Source organism: Coregonus lavaretus (genome assembly GCF_964263955.1).
Source record: "Coregonus lavaretus genome assembly, chromosome: 10".
Taxonomy (NCBI): domain Eukaryota; kingdom Metazoa; phylum Chordata; class Actinopteri; order Salmoniformes; family Salmonidae; genus Coregonus; species Coregonus lavaretus.
Window position 1 is genome coordinate 30,360,291 of NC_139997.1, and position 19,380 is coordinate 30,379,670.

The 19,380-nt window shown below is 42.9% G+C and overlaps 1 protein-coding gene across 3 annotated transcripts in view; it reads left to right on the forward strand.

The window, feature by feature from the left end:
• The window catches only part of ncor1 (nuclear receptor corepressor 1), a 128,405-nt gene that overhangs the window by 23,282 nt on the left and 85,743 nt on the right, over positions 1–19,380 (forward strand). For all 3 annotated transcript variants that reach the window (XM_084170946.1, XM_084170947.1, XM_084170948.1), the window contains exons 3-6: positions 7,206–7,300; positions 12,907–13,126; positions 13,432–13,614; positions 14,862–14,984. In XM_084170946.1, the coding sequence (XP_084027072.1) occupies positions 7,206–7,300; positions 12,907–13,126; positions 13,432–13,614; positions 14,862–14,984 (621 nt within the window). The remainder of the gene's footprint in view (positions 1–7,205; positions 7,301–12,906; positions 13,127–13,431; positions 13,615–14,861; positions 14,985–19,380) is intronic.

Below are 19,380 nucleotides of genomic sequence, written 5' to 3' on the forward strand. Positions count from 1 at the left end.
TTCTCAATACTTTGTTATATACCCTTTGTTGGCAATGACACAGGTCAAACGTTTTCTGTAAGTCTTCACAAGGTTTTCACACACTGTTGCTGGTATTTTGGCCCATTCCTCCATGCAGATCTCCTCTAGAGCAGTGATGTTTTGGGGCTGTCGCTGGGCAACACGGACTTTCAACTCCCTCCAAAGATTTTCTATGGGTTTGAGATCTGGAGACTGGCTAGGCCACTCCAGGACCTTGAAATGCTTCTTACGAAGCCACTCCTGCTGAAAGACCCAGCCACGTTTCATCTTCAATGCCCTTGCTGATGGAAGGAGGTTTTCACTCAAAATCTCACGATACATGGCCCCATTCATTCTTTCCTTTACACGGATCAGTCGTCCTGGTCCCTTTGCAGAAAAACAGCCCCAAAGCATGATATTTCCACCCCCATGCTTCACAGTAGGTATGGTGTTCTTTGGATGCAACTCAGCATTCTTTGTCCTCCAAACACGACGAGTTGAGTTTTTACCAAAAAGTTCTATTTTGGTTTCATCTGACCATATGACATTCTCCCAATCCTCTTCTGGATCATCCAAATGCACTCTAGCAAACTTCAGACGGGCCTGGACATGTACTGGCTTAAGCAGGGGGACACGTCTGGCACTGCAGGATTTGAGTCCCTGGCGGCGTAGTGTGTTACTGATGGTAGGCTTTGTTACTTTGGTCCCAGCTCTCTGCAGGTCATTCACTAGGTCCCCCCGTGTGGTTCTGGGATTTTTGCTCACCGTTCTTGTGATCATTTTGACCCCACGGGGTGAGATCTTGCGTGGAGCCCCAGATCGAGGGAGATTATCAGTGGTCTTGTATGTCTTCCATTTCCTAATAATTGCTCCCACAGTTGATTTCTTCAAACCAAGCTGCTTACCTATTGCAGATTCAGTCTTCCGAGCCTGGTGCAGGTCTACAATTTTGTTTCTGGTGTCCTTTGACAGCTCTTTGGTCTTGGCCATAGTGGAGTTTGGAGTGTGACTGTTTGAGGTTGTGGACAGGTGTATTTTATACTGATAACAAGTTCAAACAGGTGCCATTAATACAGGTAACGAGTGGAGGACAGAGGAGCCTCTTAAAGAAGAAGTTACAGGTCTGTGAGAGCCAGAAATCTTGCTTGTTTGTAGGTGACCAAATACTTATTTTCCACCATAATTTGCAAATAAATTCATAAAAAATCCTACAATGTGATTTTCTGGAGAGAAAAAATTCTCAATTTGTCTGTCATAGTTGACGTGTACCTATGATGAAAATTACAGGCCTCTCTCATCTTTTTAAGTGGGAGAACTTGCACAATTGGTGGCTGACTAAATACTTTTTTTCCCCTCTGTATGTATGTATCCAATTTTTTGAGGGGGTACATTAGGAGAGGAGTCGGAGCTAAAAAGCTTTAAAAATGAATAGTGCCTCAAGTACAAATACTTACTTTGCTTAGTTTTTGTGTGTTTTTTTGTTAAACTGTCTGCTCAGCCCACATGCTCTATACATGTAATGTATACAATAACTATGTATTTATACGATGATCCTTCCATTCTATGGAATGCCCACCGCCCTCATGTCATATCTGCTAAAATGTTTTGCTTGGTTCTTCAATGATAGACGGAACAGATATGGTTAAGTTTGATTCTATACAAGTAAATACCAACAAAATCCAACTTATCACATGGAATGTCCATGAGCTCACTGATGGGGGGGGGGGGGGTGGAGGCATATGGTTCTCGAACACCTAAAGAGATTGTCAGCAGATGTTTTATTTTTATAAGAGTTACATTAAAAAATAAATAAATGTAACATTTAAAGAGGAGCTGGGTTTGAGAGGACTATGCTGCCACCTACTGTAGTAACCCAGAGGTGTATGCATCCTGATAAATAAGAAAACAGTATTATTATTATTTTTTGGGGCGATTTAAAAATAAAAATGGATTCTCTAGGTACTAGTCTTTTTAGCTAACATTCGACACCTTTCCACTACATGTCTTTGCCAAAGAGACTGGCCTTTCTGCAATCTCAACGTTTGTTATGCAGCTGGATTTACAGTGGAGTTGCTTATTGGTTGTTGGAAATGACATTAATAATTTCCATGACAACAAGTGGAGCCTCAAATAGAATTAGGCAAGTTGTTGTATTTTGAGGCTTTGGAATTGCAGTATGTATTTAGTTTGAGAATTTCGATGTAAGCTAGCAACTTTTGACAGACTGGTTTCGTCTGGACGAACAAAAAATGGTTTCTTAGCAACCGGATACCAACATGTTCTGTGTAGAGAAAAAAAAGTGATAGCATTCCAATATTGTGTAATAGTTGTGGTTGGAGGATAGCTGTGATGGTTATTGAATCAGGATAAACTCCTCTGTTCTATTCAAGCTCATTAATGATAGAATGTTCATATTTGCAGATGGCAGAAAGGCCAGTCTCTTTGGCAATGACAAAGAGTGGAATGTTAGCAAAGGAGACTGGTACTCGGGCTAGTAACCAAGAAACTTGATCTTGACATCTAGCCACTTAGTTAGCAAACCAAATGCATTCCTGGAGCCCTGAGCTGGATATAATTTATGTGACACATCTTAGATTTCTTATAAGTAGCACATATACCATTTATAAGTATACCGGGGGCTATCTCCCAAGCCTAATAAAGATAGATTAGGGCTGACCCCATTTAGTCGATTGTTTGGTCGATAGGCTGTTGGTCGACTGAGATGTATTTAGTCAAGCAGTAGCAGAAAATCTAAAAATCATGGTGTTGAAGACACCTGTCTGATTCGCGCCTGTCTGAGTGGACTGATCCATTGTGGAGGCAGTGGGGATGGCACAGTCCATCATTCTAAGACGTGCTACTGAAGTTGTATGTGGTTATTTTACATAAGAACAATGGTGCAACACTAATAAAAATCATATTACTTTACAACAAATGCACTTTCTCCCGCGTTGGATAGTGGTCGCTGTCTGCGGTTCGGAAACACATCAGTGCACTGTTCAATTGGCGCCTTTTCCTAGACAATGTTGCTATGTGCATAATAGCAAAGTTAACCAGCATATTGGTGTTGAGAACAATGCGCGGAGGCAGCAGCAGAATGAGGAGATGAGAAAACAGCCCTTGCCTTATTGTCTAAGAAAAGTGAGGAGAGAGGAAACCCCAACTGAATTAAGTCTATAATCAATAGCCTAACTGTTAAATGTGCCTGGCTTTATAAATCCTCATTTGGAACGTATTCAGACCCCTTGACTTTTTCCACATTTTGTTACGTTACAGCCGTATTCTAAAATTGATTAAAAATATATAATTCTCAGCAATCTACACACAATACCCCATAATGACAAAGCAAAAACATTAAATACCTTATTTACATAAGTATTCAGACCCTTTGCTATGAGACTTGAAATTGAGCTCAGGTGCATCCTGTTTCCATTGATCATCCTTGAGATGTTTCTACAACCTGATTGGTTGTGGTAAATTCAATTGATTGGACATGATTTGGAAAGGCATATATAAGGTCCCACAGTTGACAGTGCATGTCAGAGCAAAAACCAAGCCATGAGGTCGAAGGAATTGCCCGTAGAGCTCCGAGACATGATTGTGTCGAGGCACAGATCTGGGGAAGGGTACCAAACCATTTCTGCAGCATTGAAGGTCCTCAATAACATAGTGGCCTCTATCATTCTTAAATGGAAGAAGTTTGGTTCCACCCAAACTCGCCTGGCCAAACTGAGCAATCAGGGGAGAAGGGCCTTGGTCAGGGAGGTGACCAAGAACCCGATGGTCACGCTGACAGAGCTCCAGAGATCCTCTGTGGAGATGGGAGAACCTTCCAGAAGGACAACCATCTCTGTAGCACTCCAGCAATCAGGCCTTTATGGTAGGGTGGCCAGACGGAAGCCACTCTTCAGTACAAGGCACATGACAGCCTGCTTGGAGTTTGCCAAAAGGATTCTCAGACCATGAGAAACAAGATTCACATGACACCATCCCTACAGTGAAGCATGGTGGTGGCAGCATCATGCTGTGGTGATGTTTTTCAGCGGCAGGGACTGGGAGACTAGTCAGGATTGAGGGAAAGATGAACGGAGCAAAGTACAGAGAGATCCTTGATGACAACCTGCTCCAGAGTGCTCAGGACCTCAGACTGGGGCGACGGTTCACCTTCCAACAGGACAACGACCCTAAGCACACAGCCAAGACAACGCAGGAGTGGCTTCGGGACATGTTTCTGAATGTCCTTGAGTGGCCCAGCCAGAGCCCAGACTTGAACCTGATCTAAAATCTCTGAAGAGACCTGAAAATAGATGTGCAGCGATGCTCCCCATCCAACCTGACAGAGCTTGAGAGGATCTGCAGAGAAGAATGGAAAAAACTCCCCAAATACAGGTGTGCCAAGCTTGTAGCGTCATACCCAGGAACACTCGAGGCTGTAATCGCTGCCAAAGGTGCTTCAACAAAGTACTGAGTAAAGGGTCTGAATACTTATGTAAATGTGATATTTCAGCTTTTTATTTTTAATACGTTTGCAAACATTTCTAAAAAACTGTTTTTGCTTTGTCATTATGGGGTATTGTGTGTAGAGTGATGAGGGGAAAAAACTATTTAATCAATTTTAGAATAAGGCTGTAACGTAACACAATGTGGAAAAAGTGAAGGGGTCTGAATACTTTCTGGATGCATTCTGTATGAAATGAGTAAAACAGTATGTAAACATTATAAGTGGCCAGTGTTCCATTATTAAAGTGACCAGTAATTCCATGTCTATGTATATAGGGCAGCAGCCTCTAAGGTGCAGGGTTTAGTAACCGGGTGGTAGCCGGCTAATGACAGTGACTAAGTTCAGGGGAGGCGGCTAGGCCGATTGCCTTGAAGTAGAAGCTGTTTTTCAGTCTCTCGGTCCCAGCTGTACTGACCTCGCCTTCTGGATGATAGTGGGGTGAACAGGCCGTGGCTCGGGTGGTTGATGTTCTTGATGATCATTTTGGCCTTCCTGTGACATAGGGGGCTGTAGGTGTCCTGGAGGGCAGGCAGTGTGCCCCCGGTGATGCATTGGGCAGACCGCACCACCCTCTGGAGAGCCCTGCAGTTGCCATACCAGGCGGTGATGCAGCCAGACAGGATGCTGTCAATGGTGCTTCTGTAAAAGTTTGTGAGGGGCCAAGCCGAATTATTTAGGGAGAGGTTATTTTCCTGCCGCCACTCACCTCCCTTTAGGCTGTCTGGTTATTGTTGGTAATCAGTCCTACTACTGTTGTTGTCTGCAAACTTGATGATTGAGTTGGAGTCGTGCGTGGCCACGCAGTCATGGGTGAACAGGGAGTACAGGAGGGGGCTGAGCACGCACCCTTGTGGGGCCCTTGTGTTGAGGATAAGCGTAGTGGAGGTGTTGTTTCCTACCTTCACCACCTGGGGGCGGCCCGTCAGGATCTCCCGGACCCAGTTGCACAGGGCGGGGTTCAGACCTAGTGCCCCAAGCTTAATCATGCGCTTAGTCATGAGTACTATGGTGTTGAAGGCTGAGCTGTAGTCAATGAACAGCATTCTTACATAGGTATTCCTCTTGTCCAGATGGGATGGGGCAGTGCGATGGCGATTGCATCGTCTGTCGATCTATTGGGGCGGTATGCAAATTGAAGTGGGTCTAGGGTGTCAGGTAAGGTGGAGGTGATATGATCCTTAACTAGCCTCTCAAAGCACTTCATGATGACAGAAGTGAGTGCTACGGGGCGATAGTTATTTAGTTCAGTTACCTTTGCTTTCTTCGGTACTGGAACAATGGTGGACATCTTGAAGCAAGTGGGACGGCAGACTGGGATAGGGAGAGATTGAATATGTCCGTAAACACTCCAGCCAGCTGGTCTGCGCGTAATCATAATCATCATAACATAATCATCAATGCTTGATAGTTTTACATGGAAATTAACTCTCCGTATGTGTGTAGGCCTAAGTGTTGGGGTTGGGTAATTGGAGAGTACAGTAAAAGGCCTATGTTTTGAATTTCACATTTGCCAGTGATTCTAACTATTTTGAGATTAATTAGTTAGCAGTTGGTCTGATAAAGTTTGAGAGAGAGAGACAGACCTTAGGTTTTCCTTGCAGTTGTAGAAACATGAAAATTATCCCAAAACACACAATCCATGAAGGTAATTTCATGTTTGTTAGGATTTGATTACAAAATTCTCAGACGCTGACTTACACCGAATGCAGTCAGTGGTACATTTCTGGTTATTATTTACAAACCGTCTATGGACAAAATGAGGGTTGTTGTTTTCCTCTAGGTAGGCCTGAACTTTCTGTTAAGTGCATTGACATGTCTAGTTTTGTTTGTAGGTCACAGTGCGCTGATAGCGTTTCATGCCCTTTTGTTTATAACTCCCTGATAGAAGCCCATTTTTTTTATTCTATTGTGATAGATTAATTAGATGTTAGTGTCACGTTTGACCGAGGTAATAAGGTACTTGATGAAGTGGTTGTGCCAATAACTGCAGTGAAGCTCCACCATAACCTCTCAAGTGTATTGGTGCTTCTCTGGCTGCGTTTACACAGGCAGCCCAATTCTGATATTTTTCCCAGTAATTGGTCTTTTGACCAATCACATCAGATCTTTTCACATCAGATCTTTTTCAGAGCTGATCTGATTGGTCAAAAGAGCAATTAGTGGAAATAAGATCAGAATTGGGCTGCCTGTGTAAATGCAGCCATTGAGGTGACTGTACAAATAGTTTTTTGTTTACATCGTTAATAATCATCAAGTAGAGCAGTTTCCCCTTTGATAGTGTCGATGTATCATAGGCATAAATGTCTGCCTGAATATGCCTTTGGTGCAAGGACACCGATAGCTTTACTGTTCTCTTCTAAACAGATCAAAGAGAAAAGACGGCATACTCCCTCCCATACAGCAAACGCATTACCTTGCATTCTAACATGCTGGATTCTGCAATTCTGCCCGGTTTGTTTTTGCATTATGGAAAGTATAGGGCCCTAAAAGTCGTTTTATTATCTTAAACATTAAACAAAAATGTTTTGGCAAAAGCTTTGTTTTGGTGAGATGTGTTCTTGCTCTGACTTGCCATGCGTTATCAACAGGTTGTCTTTAGCGGCTGTGCAGACCTGCCCTGTTCACTGTGCCCAGACTGGCTCTCAACCACCATGTCATTATAGTTTGTTTCCCATGTCATGACCTCGTTTGTGTGTGCGTGTAGGAGTTCACTGTCCCAGACTACCGAGGTCACCTGCAGGACCAGCAGGGTCGACGAAGGCCTTCCTTGCTTTCTGAATTCCACCCTGGAACTGAGAGGTACGTAACCATACCAACAGCCACCAATATATACTTTACAAAAATATAAACGTAACATGCAACAATTTAAATGATTTTACTGACTAACAGTTCATATAAGGAAATCAGTCAATTGAAATAAATTAATTAGCCCCTAATCTATGGATTTCACATAACTGGGCATAGGCTCACCCACTTCGGAGCCAGGCCCACCCACTGGGGAGCCAGGCCCAGCCAATCAGAATGAGATTTTCCCCACAAAAGGGCTTTATTACAGACAGAAATACTCCTCAATTTCATCAGCTGTCCGGGTGGTTGGTCTCAGACGATCCCGCAGGTGAAGAAGCTGGATGTGGAGGACCTGTGCTGGCGTTGTTACACGTGGTCTGCGGTTGTGAGGCCGGTTGCCAAATTCTCTAAAACAATGTTGCCAGCGGCTTATGGTAGAGAAATGAAAATGAAATGATCTGGCAACAGCTCTGGTGGACATTCCTGCTGTCAGCATGCCAATTGCACACACAGACATCTGTGCCATTGTGTTGTGTGACAAAACTGCACATTTTAGAGTGGCCTTTTATTGTCTACAGCACAAGGTGCACCTGTGTAATGCTCATGCTGTTTAATCAGCTTATTGATATGCCACACCTGTCAGGTGGATGGATTATATTGGCAAAGGAGAAATGCTCACTAACAGGGATGTAAACAAATTTGTGCACAACATTTGCAAGAAAGAAGCTTTTTGTGCATATGGAACATTTCTGGGATCTTTTATTTCAGCTCATGAAACACTTTACATGTGGCGTTTATATTTTTGTTCAGTGTATATACATGGCTGTGGAGTGTACTAGGGCTGTGACGATACCAGTATTGCGATTATTTCTTTCCATGGCACAAAGTAAAACACGAAGCAGACTAAACTCTTTGGTCCTTTAAAAACCTGCTTTATGTGAAATATTGTGTGCTATGGCTTGGAAAATAAATAAATGTGACTCTGTATGACAACATAATGCTGCTAAAATGATTGTTAATTAGATGTATTACTACCCGTACGCTGCTGTTCATTGATTATTGATTACCATTAGTACATTAGTACCTATCTATTTTATCCTGCTACTGGTCACTATTACTCCTGTTTATATGTATATATTACCACTAGTATATTACTATAGTATGTATATATTTCTGCTACTTGTCACTTTTCAGCTGTGTTTACATATATCTGCCTATTACTGTTTACTATTTTATTATTTATCCTGCTACCAGTCACTTTCTCCTCGCCTACATGTACTGTACATATCTACCTCTCATACTCCAGTATGCCTGCACATTATACATTTGTTATCAGCACTGACGCTGTATATAGCTTCCTCTCTTATTTCTTATTTCTCGTGTTTTCTTTATATACAGTTGGTATAGAAAGTCACCACCCCCTTTCAAAATGTTCACCTTTTGTTGCCTTACAGCCTGAAATGAAAACACATAAAATTAGACTTTTTCCAGCTTTATTTACACACAGTAAACCACAATATCCAAGTGGGGAAAATAATCTAAACATTCTGAAAAAACTGTAAAATGCCCGATTTGGATAAGTGAACACCCCCACTTATAATTGCAATTGCAAACTTGCTGAGGTATAACCAACCACCTTCCAGATCACAAATCAATCTAATTGGCTTCCATCTGTGATCAATTGTAGTGACTTTGATTAGTTCAGAATAAAAGCAGTTGTTCATAGAGGACTCACTGCTCAGTAGTGCAATTCAAAGCAAAGAATCCACTATGGGCGGAAAGGTACTTTCAAAAGATCTACGAGATAAAGTTGTGGAAAGGCACAAGTCAGGGGATAGATATACAAATATTTCAAAGGCTTTGTCTATCCCTCGGAGCACAGTTAAGACCATTATTAAGAAGTGGATGGTGTATGACACCACCCAGACCCTGCATAGATCAGGCCTTCCCTACAAAGTAGATGACTGGGCAAGGAGGAGACTGATCAGAGAGGCTACCAAGAAGTCAATGCCGACTTTGAAGGAGCTTCAGGGCTTTATGGCAAAGACTGGTCAATGTGTGCATGTGACCACAATATCACAAGCGCTCCACAATTCTGGCCTCTAGGAGGGTGGCAAGAAAAAAATAACACTCCTCAAAAAAAGCCACATCAAGTCTCGTTTGAGCTTTGCCAAAAAGCACATTGTAGATTCCGAGGCCAAGTGACAAAAGGTGCTGTGGTCAGATGAGACCAAAATTGAACTTTTTGGCATGAACGCAAAACGATATGTCTGGCGAAAACCCAATACATCTTTCCACCCAAAGGACCCAAAGAACACCATGCCTACAGTAAAGCACGGCGGTGGCAGCATCCTGTTGTGGGGGTGTTTCTCTTCAGCAGGTACTGGAGCACTTGTCAGGATAGAAGGGAAAATGGACAGTGCAAAATACCGACAGATTCTTGAGGAGAACCTGCAGCCCTCTGCCAGGAAGTTGAAAATGGGAAGATGGTTCACGTTTCAACATGACAATGACCCAAAGCACATTGCCAAAGCAACCGTACAGTGGCTGAAGGACTAGAAGGTGATTGTACTTGAGTGGCCTAGTCAGAACCCCGACCTAAATCTAAATAAGAATCTGTAGAATGACGTGAAGAGTCATGAGCGGTCACCATGCAATTTGACTGAGCTTGAACAATTATGCAAGGAAGGAAGTTAGTAGAGACGTATTCAAAGAGACTCATGGCTGAGTAAAAGGTGGTTCCACCAAGTATTAACTCAGGGAGGTGTTCACATATCCAAATAGGGTATTTTACTGTTTTAATTGTAATAAATGTTCAGAGCTTTTTAGATCCCCCCTCCCCATTTGGATATTGTGGGTTACTGTGTGTAAATAACAGTTTTGAAAGGGGGTGGTGACTTTCTACACCCACTGTGTATGTGTGTATGTATATATATATATATATGTGTGTGTGTGTATGTGTGTATATATATATATATATATATATATATATATATACACACACACACACACACACACACACACACACACACACACACACACACACACACACACACACAGTGGGGAAAAAAAGTATTTAGTCAGCCACCAATTGTGCAAGTTCTCCCACTTAAAAAGATGAGAGAGGCCTGTAATTTTCATCATAGGTACACGTCAACTATGACAGACAAATTGAGAAAAAAAAATCCAGAAAATCACATTGTAGGATTTTTAATGAATTTATTTGCAAATTATGGTGGAAAATAAGTATTTGGTCACCTACAAACAAGCAAGATTTCTGGCTCTCACAGACCTGTAACTTCTTCTTTAAGAGGCTCCTCTGTCCTCCACGCGTTACCTGTATTAATGGCACCTGTTTGAACTTGTTATCAGTATAAAAGACACCTGTCCACAACCTCAAACAGTCACACTCCAAACTCCACTATGGCCAAGACCAAAGAGCTGTCAAAGGACACCAGAAACAAAATTGTAGACCTGCACCAGGCTGGGAAGACTGAATCTGCAATAGGTAAGCAGCTTGGTTTGAAGAAATCAACTGTGGGAGCAATTATTAGGAAATGGAAGACATACAAGACCACTGATAATCTCCCTCGATCTGGGGCTCCACGCAAGATCTCACCCCGTGGGGTCAAAATGATCACAAGAACGGTGAGCAAAAATCCCAGAACCACACAGGGGGACCTAGTGAATGACCTGCAGAGAGCTGGGACCAAAGTAACAAAGCCTACCATCAGTAACACGCTACGCCCCCAGGGACTCAAATCCTGCAGTGCCAGACGTGTCCCCCTGCTTAAGCCAGTACATGGATTTATTTTTCTCATTTTGTCTGTCATAGTTGACGTGTACCTATGATGAAAATTACAGGCCTCTCTCATCTTTTTAAGTGGGAGAACTTGCACAATTGGTGGCTGACTAAATACTTTTTTCCCCCACTGTATGTATGTATATATATATATATATATACACACACACAGTGAGGGGAAAAAAGTATTTGATCCCCTGCTGATTTTGTACGTTTGCCCACTGACAAAGACATGATCAGTCTATAATTTTAATGGTAGGTTTATTTGAACAGTGAGAGACAGAATAACAACAAAAAAATCCAGAAAGACGCATGTCAAAAATTTTATAAATTGATTTGCATTTTAATGAGGTAAATAAGTATTTGACCCCTCTACAAAACATGATTTAGTACTTGGTGGCAAAACTCTTGTTGGCAATCACAGAGGTTAGACGTTTCTTGTAGTTGGCCACCAAGTTTGCACACATCTCAGGAGGGATTTTGTCCCACTCCTCTTTGCAGATCTTCTCCAAGTCATTAAGGTTTCGAGCTCCCTCCACAGATTTTCTATGGGATTAAGATCTGGAGACTGGCTCGGCCACTCCAGGACCTTAATGGGCTTCTTCTTGAGCCACTCCTTTGTTGCCTTGGCCGTGTGTTTTGGGTCATTGTCATGCTGGAATACCCATCCACGACCCATTTTCAATGCCCTGGCTGACCACAACACTTTCACCCAGTTCTCCTCTGAATCATTCAGATGTTAATTGGCAAACTTCAGACAGGCCTGTATATGTGCTTTCTTGAGCAGGGGGACCTTGCGGGCGCTGCAGGATTTCAGTCCACGGCGTAGTGTGTTACCAATTGTTTTCTTGCTGACTATGGTCCCAGCTGCCTTGAGATCATTGACAAGATCCTCCCGTGTAGTTCTGGGCTGATTCCTTACTGTTCTCATGATCATTGCAACTCCACGAGGTGAGATCTTGCATGGAGCCCCAGGCAGAGGGAGATTGACAGGTCTTTTGTGTTTCTTCCATTTGCAAATAATCGCACCAACTGTTGTCACCTTCTCACCAAGCTGCTTGGCGATGGTCTTGTAGCCCATTCCAGCCTTGTGTAGGTCTACAATCTTGTCCCTGACATCCTTGGAGAGCTCTTTGGTCTTGGCCATGGTGGAGAGTTTGGAATCTGATTGATAGATTGCTTCTGTGGACAGGTGTCTTTTATACAGGTAACAAACTGAGATTAGGAGCAATCCCTTTAAGAGTGTGCTCCTAATCTCAGCTCGTTACCTGTATAAAAGACACCTGGGAGCCAGAAATCTTTCTGATTGAGAGGGGGTCAAATACTTTTTTCCCTCATTAAAATGCAAATCAATTTATAACATTTTTGACATGCGTTTTTCTGGATTTTGTTGTTGTTATTCTGTCTCTCACTGTTCAAATAAACCTACCATTAAAATTATAGACTGATCATTTCTTTGTCAGTGGGCAAACGTACAAAATCAGCAGGGGATCAAATACTTTTTTCCCTCACTGTATGTATGTATGTATGTATGTATGTATGTATGTATGTATGTATGTATGTACATATATGTGTACATGTACATATATGTCAATTATACTATTTTGACATTGATAACTGCACTGTTGGGTAGAGCTTGCAAGTTAAGCATTTCACTGTACTTGTGCATGTGACAGTAAAACTTGAACTAATGATGTTTGTTTCTAACATTTAGGGATGTTTTCCTAAAGAAGTTAAATCCGCTTCATGTTTTGTTTCCTTGCCACGATACTAACGAGAATTGCGATACTGGTATCGTCCCCCCCACCACCCCCAGGCCTCCAGAGAGACGTCATGGCTACGAGCAGCAGTTCCACAGCGTCACCTCCCAGCAGCAGACCGACGCACACGAGGCCCTGGAGGCCAAGCGGCCCCGCATGGAGACCGTCTCCGAGGCCCACTTTTCCCACGGTGCACTGCCCGGAGGCATCGTTCTGCCCCTGCAGTCCCACCAGGTCCAGGACAGCCTCAGAGCCTCCGGAGGGGAGGTCAAGAAGGTAGACGTCGCCTATCTACCTAGTTCTAATAAAGACATGGAGAACTATTGCTAAAGCAATGTATTAAACCATCAGTGACTTTCAGTATGTTTGAGGGCATCACTTTGAGCAAGGCGAGGTACAGAAGGGCTAATCTTGATCACATAATGAGGATTTATTTGGGATACAAGTTGATTTGTAGATTCTGTACAGTCCGACAGTGATTCTGTGCAGTCCAACTGCAATGTAGTCAATCTCAAACATGCACAATCTATTGAACCCTCATTGACTGCAGTGGACTCACTTTCTCTGTGTCTGTGTTCCAGGAGAACCAGTTCAGTGGCATGAAAGCCGAGTCCCAGTCCCCAGGAGGGCTGCACCGTGTGGGGGAGGAGCAGGACGGCTCGCCCTCCAAACTGTCCAAGGAGGAACTAATCCAGAGCATGGACCGTGTGGACAGAGAGATCGCTAAAGTGGAGCAGCAGATCTTCAAGCTGAAGAAGAAGCAGGTGAGTTAGGCCTGAAATTACTGCATTTCAAACAGTCAGCAATAATCTAATGAACCTTGGATCTCTAGCTAATAACATAATATTAGAGTAGATCTAAACACTGCCCATTAACCAAATGCAGCAACATTACATCTAATTGAATGTTGATTGAACCAGACAAATCTATTTTTGTCACTCATACATCTACCCCCTAATACCAACATATTTCACAAGATGTTATAAACAAGTTAAAAGCCTCTTGTCTCAGTGACAAGGAGGTGGAACTGAGCCAGTCCATTGTGGAAGTGAGCCAGGCAGGGTGAAAGGGCCTCCAGCTAAGCCAACAGGTTAGCTAGTCGTCCCAGAGAGGGCGACCCTCCTCCAGGCAGCGCTACAGGTTGCCCCCCTGCCTTCACCGCTGCGTTTGAAGGCAAATCTCTGGGTCTCTAAGATGCTTACCACAGGAGGAGTACAGCTCAGCTAGCTTGTTGCACACATATGTCTGCTTCGATTTACTTGCTCCCAGAAGACTGAATTTCTGGAGCTGTGGGAATATTCGCTATATCAAGCTCTCTTCCTGTCCTGACCGCCTGGTGAAGGGATAATTAACTCACTTTTTTGTGGTGATTTGAGTTGGAGAGCTAAAAACAGTTGCTATCTTTTTGGAATCCCTACTCATTAGACAGGAATGTAAACTGTGCTTGGCTTTGGGAGAAAGTCTGTTTTTGTGTTTTCCTAGGGCTTTTCCCAGGATTTTCTGGGATTTTATTCATTTATTCAAGGTATTCCAGGAGCTCCTAATCTCAGGTGGCCTTTTGTAACCTAGTTGTTTACATAACCTTTAACATGTAAAATCACACGGACACCAGTTCAACTACCACACGTACACACACACACACAACAAGTTCAACTATCAGTCAACAGAGTGAGTCTCAGAAAGTGGAGAGAACGGCATATCAGTTAAATTACAGAGCTCTTTAAAAAATGCCCTAAAACAAGCATGAGCCTCGCATATCAGAGACCGGAATCAGATTAGCACCGTTGAATTAAAATGGAGCCTTGTTCTCCTGCCCAGCCACCACCATGAGCTGTATGGAGGTGGAATTAGTAAACAACATGAACATTTTGTTTTAAAACACGCAGCATGAAACTCATGTCTTATTCTTTAACTATATGATTTATGGAGGAGAGGAAGTTTCCCATATAATATTTTCTGTGTGTGTGCGCACACTCATTTGTAAACTGACATGTTATGTGTTGTCTTTTAGCAACAACTGGAGGAGGAAGCGGCGAAGCCAGTGGAGCCAGAAAAGCCGGTGACCCCTCCCCCCATACCACAGGAACACAACAAACACCGCAGCATCGTCCAGATCATCTATGACGAGAACAGGGTGGGTTTACCAGGGAATCCTGTACACCTACTGTACTCCTACTGTACACACTCACTCACCTCTACTCAGTGGCGGCTCCTGAAAAAATTCTCAGGGGGGGCAATTTTTCTGATGATTTAGGTGACCTACACACATTTTAAAAAAGATATGTCCAGCAACAACATGAAGACAGGGGCAGCATATAAGTCAATACCAGAAGCATTTATTGACTGATCTCAAAAGTGTTGGCTTACCAGGGTTGGTGGAGCCCTCAGTTTCATCTTTGCCTCGCAAAGCTAACTCAAACACTCCGCAAAACTTCACACACTGGATTAGCCGGCTGAGGATGTGGCGGTTCTTGCTAATGTCGTAGTAAATATATTTGTTATAGTGAATATGGAATATGATATGTTGAGTAAAATGTTGTGCTAAGATCTATTTAGGTCAGGAGCTGGTTATAAGTTCTGTTCCTATCCAATAACAATGGACAAAAGGGTCCTATCTTGTCAGCCTTGTCAGCAGGTGGCCAAGGACAACACCCACGCCATAGGCCTCTCAGTTCTTCCAACTCACGAGTTCTTGCTCTGAGGACACACACACACACACACACACACACAAACACACACACACACACATCATCACTGTTAAACACACACACACACACACACACACACACACACACATCATCACTGTTAAACACACACACACACACACACAAAAATCCCCTCTCTTAGGCTGAACATTTGAAGACAGAGAACCCGACTCAGAGCCAATGCAACAGTGACAGTAGCCTGGAGGGGACCTCGCCCAACTCATCAGGACCAATCAGAAGATCAGAACTACTAGATTCAACCTACTTCATTTATTGCATAAAATGTCTGCACAGTGCACACAATGTTTCGGGGCTCTCTTCAGATAATAATAATAATAATAATAATATGCCATTTAGCAGACGCTTTTATCCAAAGCGACTTACAGTCATGCGTGCATACATTTTTGTGTATGGGTGGTCCCGGGGATCGAACCCACTACCTTGGCGTTACAAGCGCCGTGCTCTACCAGCTGAGCTACAGAAAGTGGATACTCATGGATGCGCATCGCAATTGTAAAATGTCAACACAATTGGAGACACCACGTCATTTTTGGAGACATGTTATTGACAGTAAACTATTGTAGATGCGACTGCTAACTAAATAAAACATTTTAGCTGGCTAGCTAATCATCTTAGCTAAATGTGGGGCAAACAATTCAGTTATTTACCGTTAATTTGAGGGATTGGGGTGAAAGAAATCGAGTTACATAGTGATACTTTACGATATACTGTATTGACAATATCGCAATATTTTAGCGCTAGTTGGCTGTACCTGCACCAAAACACCATTATTGTTCCTTCATAGCTTGTTCTCAATCTTTTCACATTGGGAGCCAATTTGTTTTCAGCACTTTTATTTCCATGACTGATCAAAACTCGTTCTCATGGCTTTCTGATCCCTCTGCAACAGACATATGGTGCGCAATAAAATCACAGTATCGAATCGCAATACGTATAGAATCATGAGACTCGCAATGCATATATCTTATCGTGAGGTTCCTGGCAATTCCCAGCCCAAGTTCATTTGCCACAACAAATCTCTTCGCTAGCAAACGCGATGTCTTCTCCAAAACGGCAATGTGTCTCCAGCAATGTTTACTTTTTTGACGTTCTATGGCATCTCCACTTTCCAAGCATATATGACCACATGTAATATTTTGGTAAGTGATGCAAATAGTGAACTATGTAGGGCCAGGATGTAAAATATATGTAGCTGCAGCAATTTCTCTTATCTGATATGGTAAGTAATGGGGCTTAATGTATAGCTCCCTAAGAGTTTGACGAACGGGTCCGTGCACGCGATTCCAGATATCTTTACCTCTGAATAAACTGCCTTTATTATACCATATCCACCCTGTCCAAAGTCTCTACTTGGTCTCAGTTCTCCAGTAAACTTGTGATTATCAACACTAACCTCATCGTTGTGGCGGCGGACAGCTAGCCTGTATCCCTCATCCAGTTGAGTGGCAATGTTATTTTTTCGTTCGTACCAATTTTTGGAAAATCCTCGGGTGTAGGACTTTCCGCCTTTAGTAGAAACCTGTTGAATTATTAAATTTGGTCTGGGAGGTCCTAATTGTTTCGTTGCCAATTTATCTTCATTTGTTCGCCGACAAAAAGGAACTTCTTTCAAAGACACAATCCGCTCTTTTCTTAGTTACGTTCATGGTTACGTTACGTATGACGAAAGCGCGTAAGTGCAAGCCCTCAGACACCCATAGAGATTGTATTGAAAGCTCTGAAATTTGAAAAAAATAGATTTTACATGGGAGTCTATGACAGACTTCTGGGCGATTTTCAACCTGACTGAAATCGCCCCAAAAGGGGGGGTGGCCATTTGAAGCAATTGGACATTTAGTGGCAGTGTGGCACTGTGGCAGATCAGACGTCTAGATTACAACACTGATAACTACTGTTGCCGTGATATAATTGATTAGAAAAAAAATCCCTTCCTTTTCCCGTTTGGCAGTGCGTCGCCCATATCGCCCTATTGAACAGGCCGCCCCTGCCTCTACTACACCTGCCACTACTACACAAGACAGCTCTTTCAATGTGTCTGGTGGTCTTACCACGCTTAGGGCTGGGTGATATGGCCACAAAAATCACATCTTGATGTTTTCAAATGTATGGGCGATTCACGATATATCTTGATTCTTTAAATGTTTTCTCTAAATAAGCTTTGCTGCACAATTAAAGGTCAATACACTGCATTTCAAACAGTCAGCAATAATCTAATGAATTCAGGGCTTTTAAAATTATAAATATAAAGCCTTCCACAACCATAAGACCCACTAATAATTCAATTATATTCTCAAAATAGTTTAACCTGCCCTTTTACAATAATAACTTTCCAGTCTGTCTATGAAACTGCCCTTTTTGTTACAAATGTAACCAGAACCATGCACATCCACTAATAATGACCAACTTATTGTAGCAGCACTAATAAATGACTAACTTATTGTAGCAGCACTAATAAATGACTAACGTATTGTAGCAGCACTAATAAATGACTAACGTATTGTAGCAGCACTAATAAATGACTAACGTATTGTAGCAGCACTAATTAATGACTAACGTATTGTAGCAGCACTAATTAACGACTAACGTATTGTAGCAGCACTAATAAATGACTAACTTTTTGAGACACAGGTCTCATAAACAATCTCTCAAGCACAAGCCCACGTGCTAGTGAGTAGCCAGCTAATCTTTATTTCAAGTCTAGCCAACTTGGATCATTTTGCTAGTTAACAAGGTAGCAACAAGGTAGTTATGAACATATCTTCCTGTCCGTCTCCACCTGTTTGAACAGCAAGCTAGCCTGTCCACTTTGTTTAGATGTTGAAATCAAGTGGCCTACCTGGATAAGGAGATGCTTATTTCTCAGAATGAGAACGAGTTACCAATTCCTTATATAAATGTGTATTTTTATGCTCATTGCAAATTTATAAAACACAGACCAGACAGCTAGCACATAACACACTGTGGATAAAATGCTGCTACATTTACATTTACATCATTTAGCAGACGTTCTTATCCAGAGCGACTTACAAATTGGTGCATTCAACTTATGATAGCCAATGGGACAACCACCTTTAAAAAAACAATTATAATATGGGGGGTGGGGGAAGAAGGATTACTTTATACTATTCCAGGTATTCCTTAAAGAGGTGGGGTTTCAAGTGTCTCCGGAATGGTCAGTGACTCCGCTGTCCTGGCGTCGTGGGGGAGCTTGTTCCACCATTGGGGTGCCAGAGCAGCGAATAGCTTTGACTGGGCTGATCGGGAACTGTGCTTCCGTAGAGGTAGGGGAGCTAGCAGGCCAGAGGTGGATGAACGTAGTGCCCTCGTTTGGGTGTAGGGTCTGATCAGAGCCTGAAGGTAAGGAGGTGCCGTTCCCCTCACAGCTCCGTAGGCAAGCACCATGGTCTTGTAGTAGATGCAAGCCTCAACTGGAAGCCAGTGGAGTGTGCGGAGGAGCGGGGTGACATGAGAGAACTTGGGAAGGTTGAACACCAGACGGGCTGCAGCGTTCTGGATAAGTTGTAGGGGTTTAATGGCACAGGCAGGGAGCCCAGCCAACAGCGAGTTGCAGTAATCCAGACGGGAGATGACAAGTGCCTGGATTAGGACCTGTGCCGCTTTCTGTGTAAGGTAGGGTCGTACTCTGCGAATGTTGTAGATCATGAACCTGCAGGATCGGGTCACCGCTTTGATGTTAGCGGAGAACGACAGGGTGTTGTTCAGGGTCACACCAAGGATCTTTGCACTCTGGGAGGAGGACACAATGGAGTTGTCAACCGTGATGGCGAGATCATGGAGCGGGCA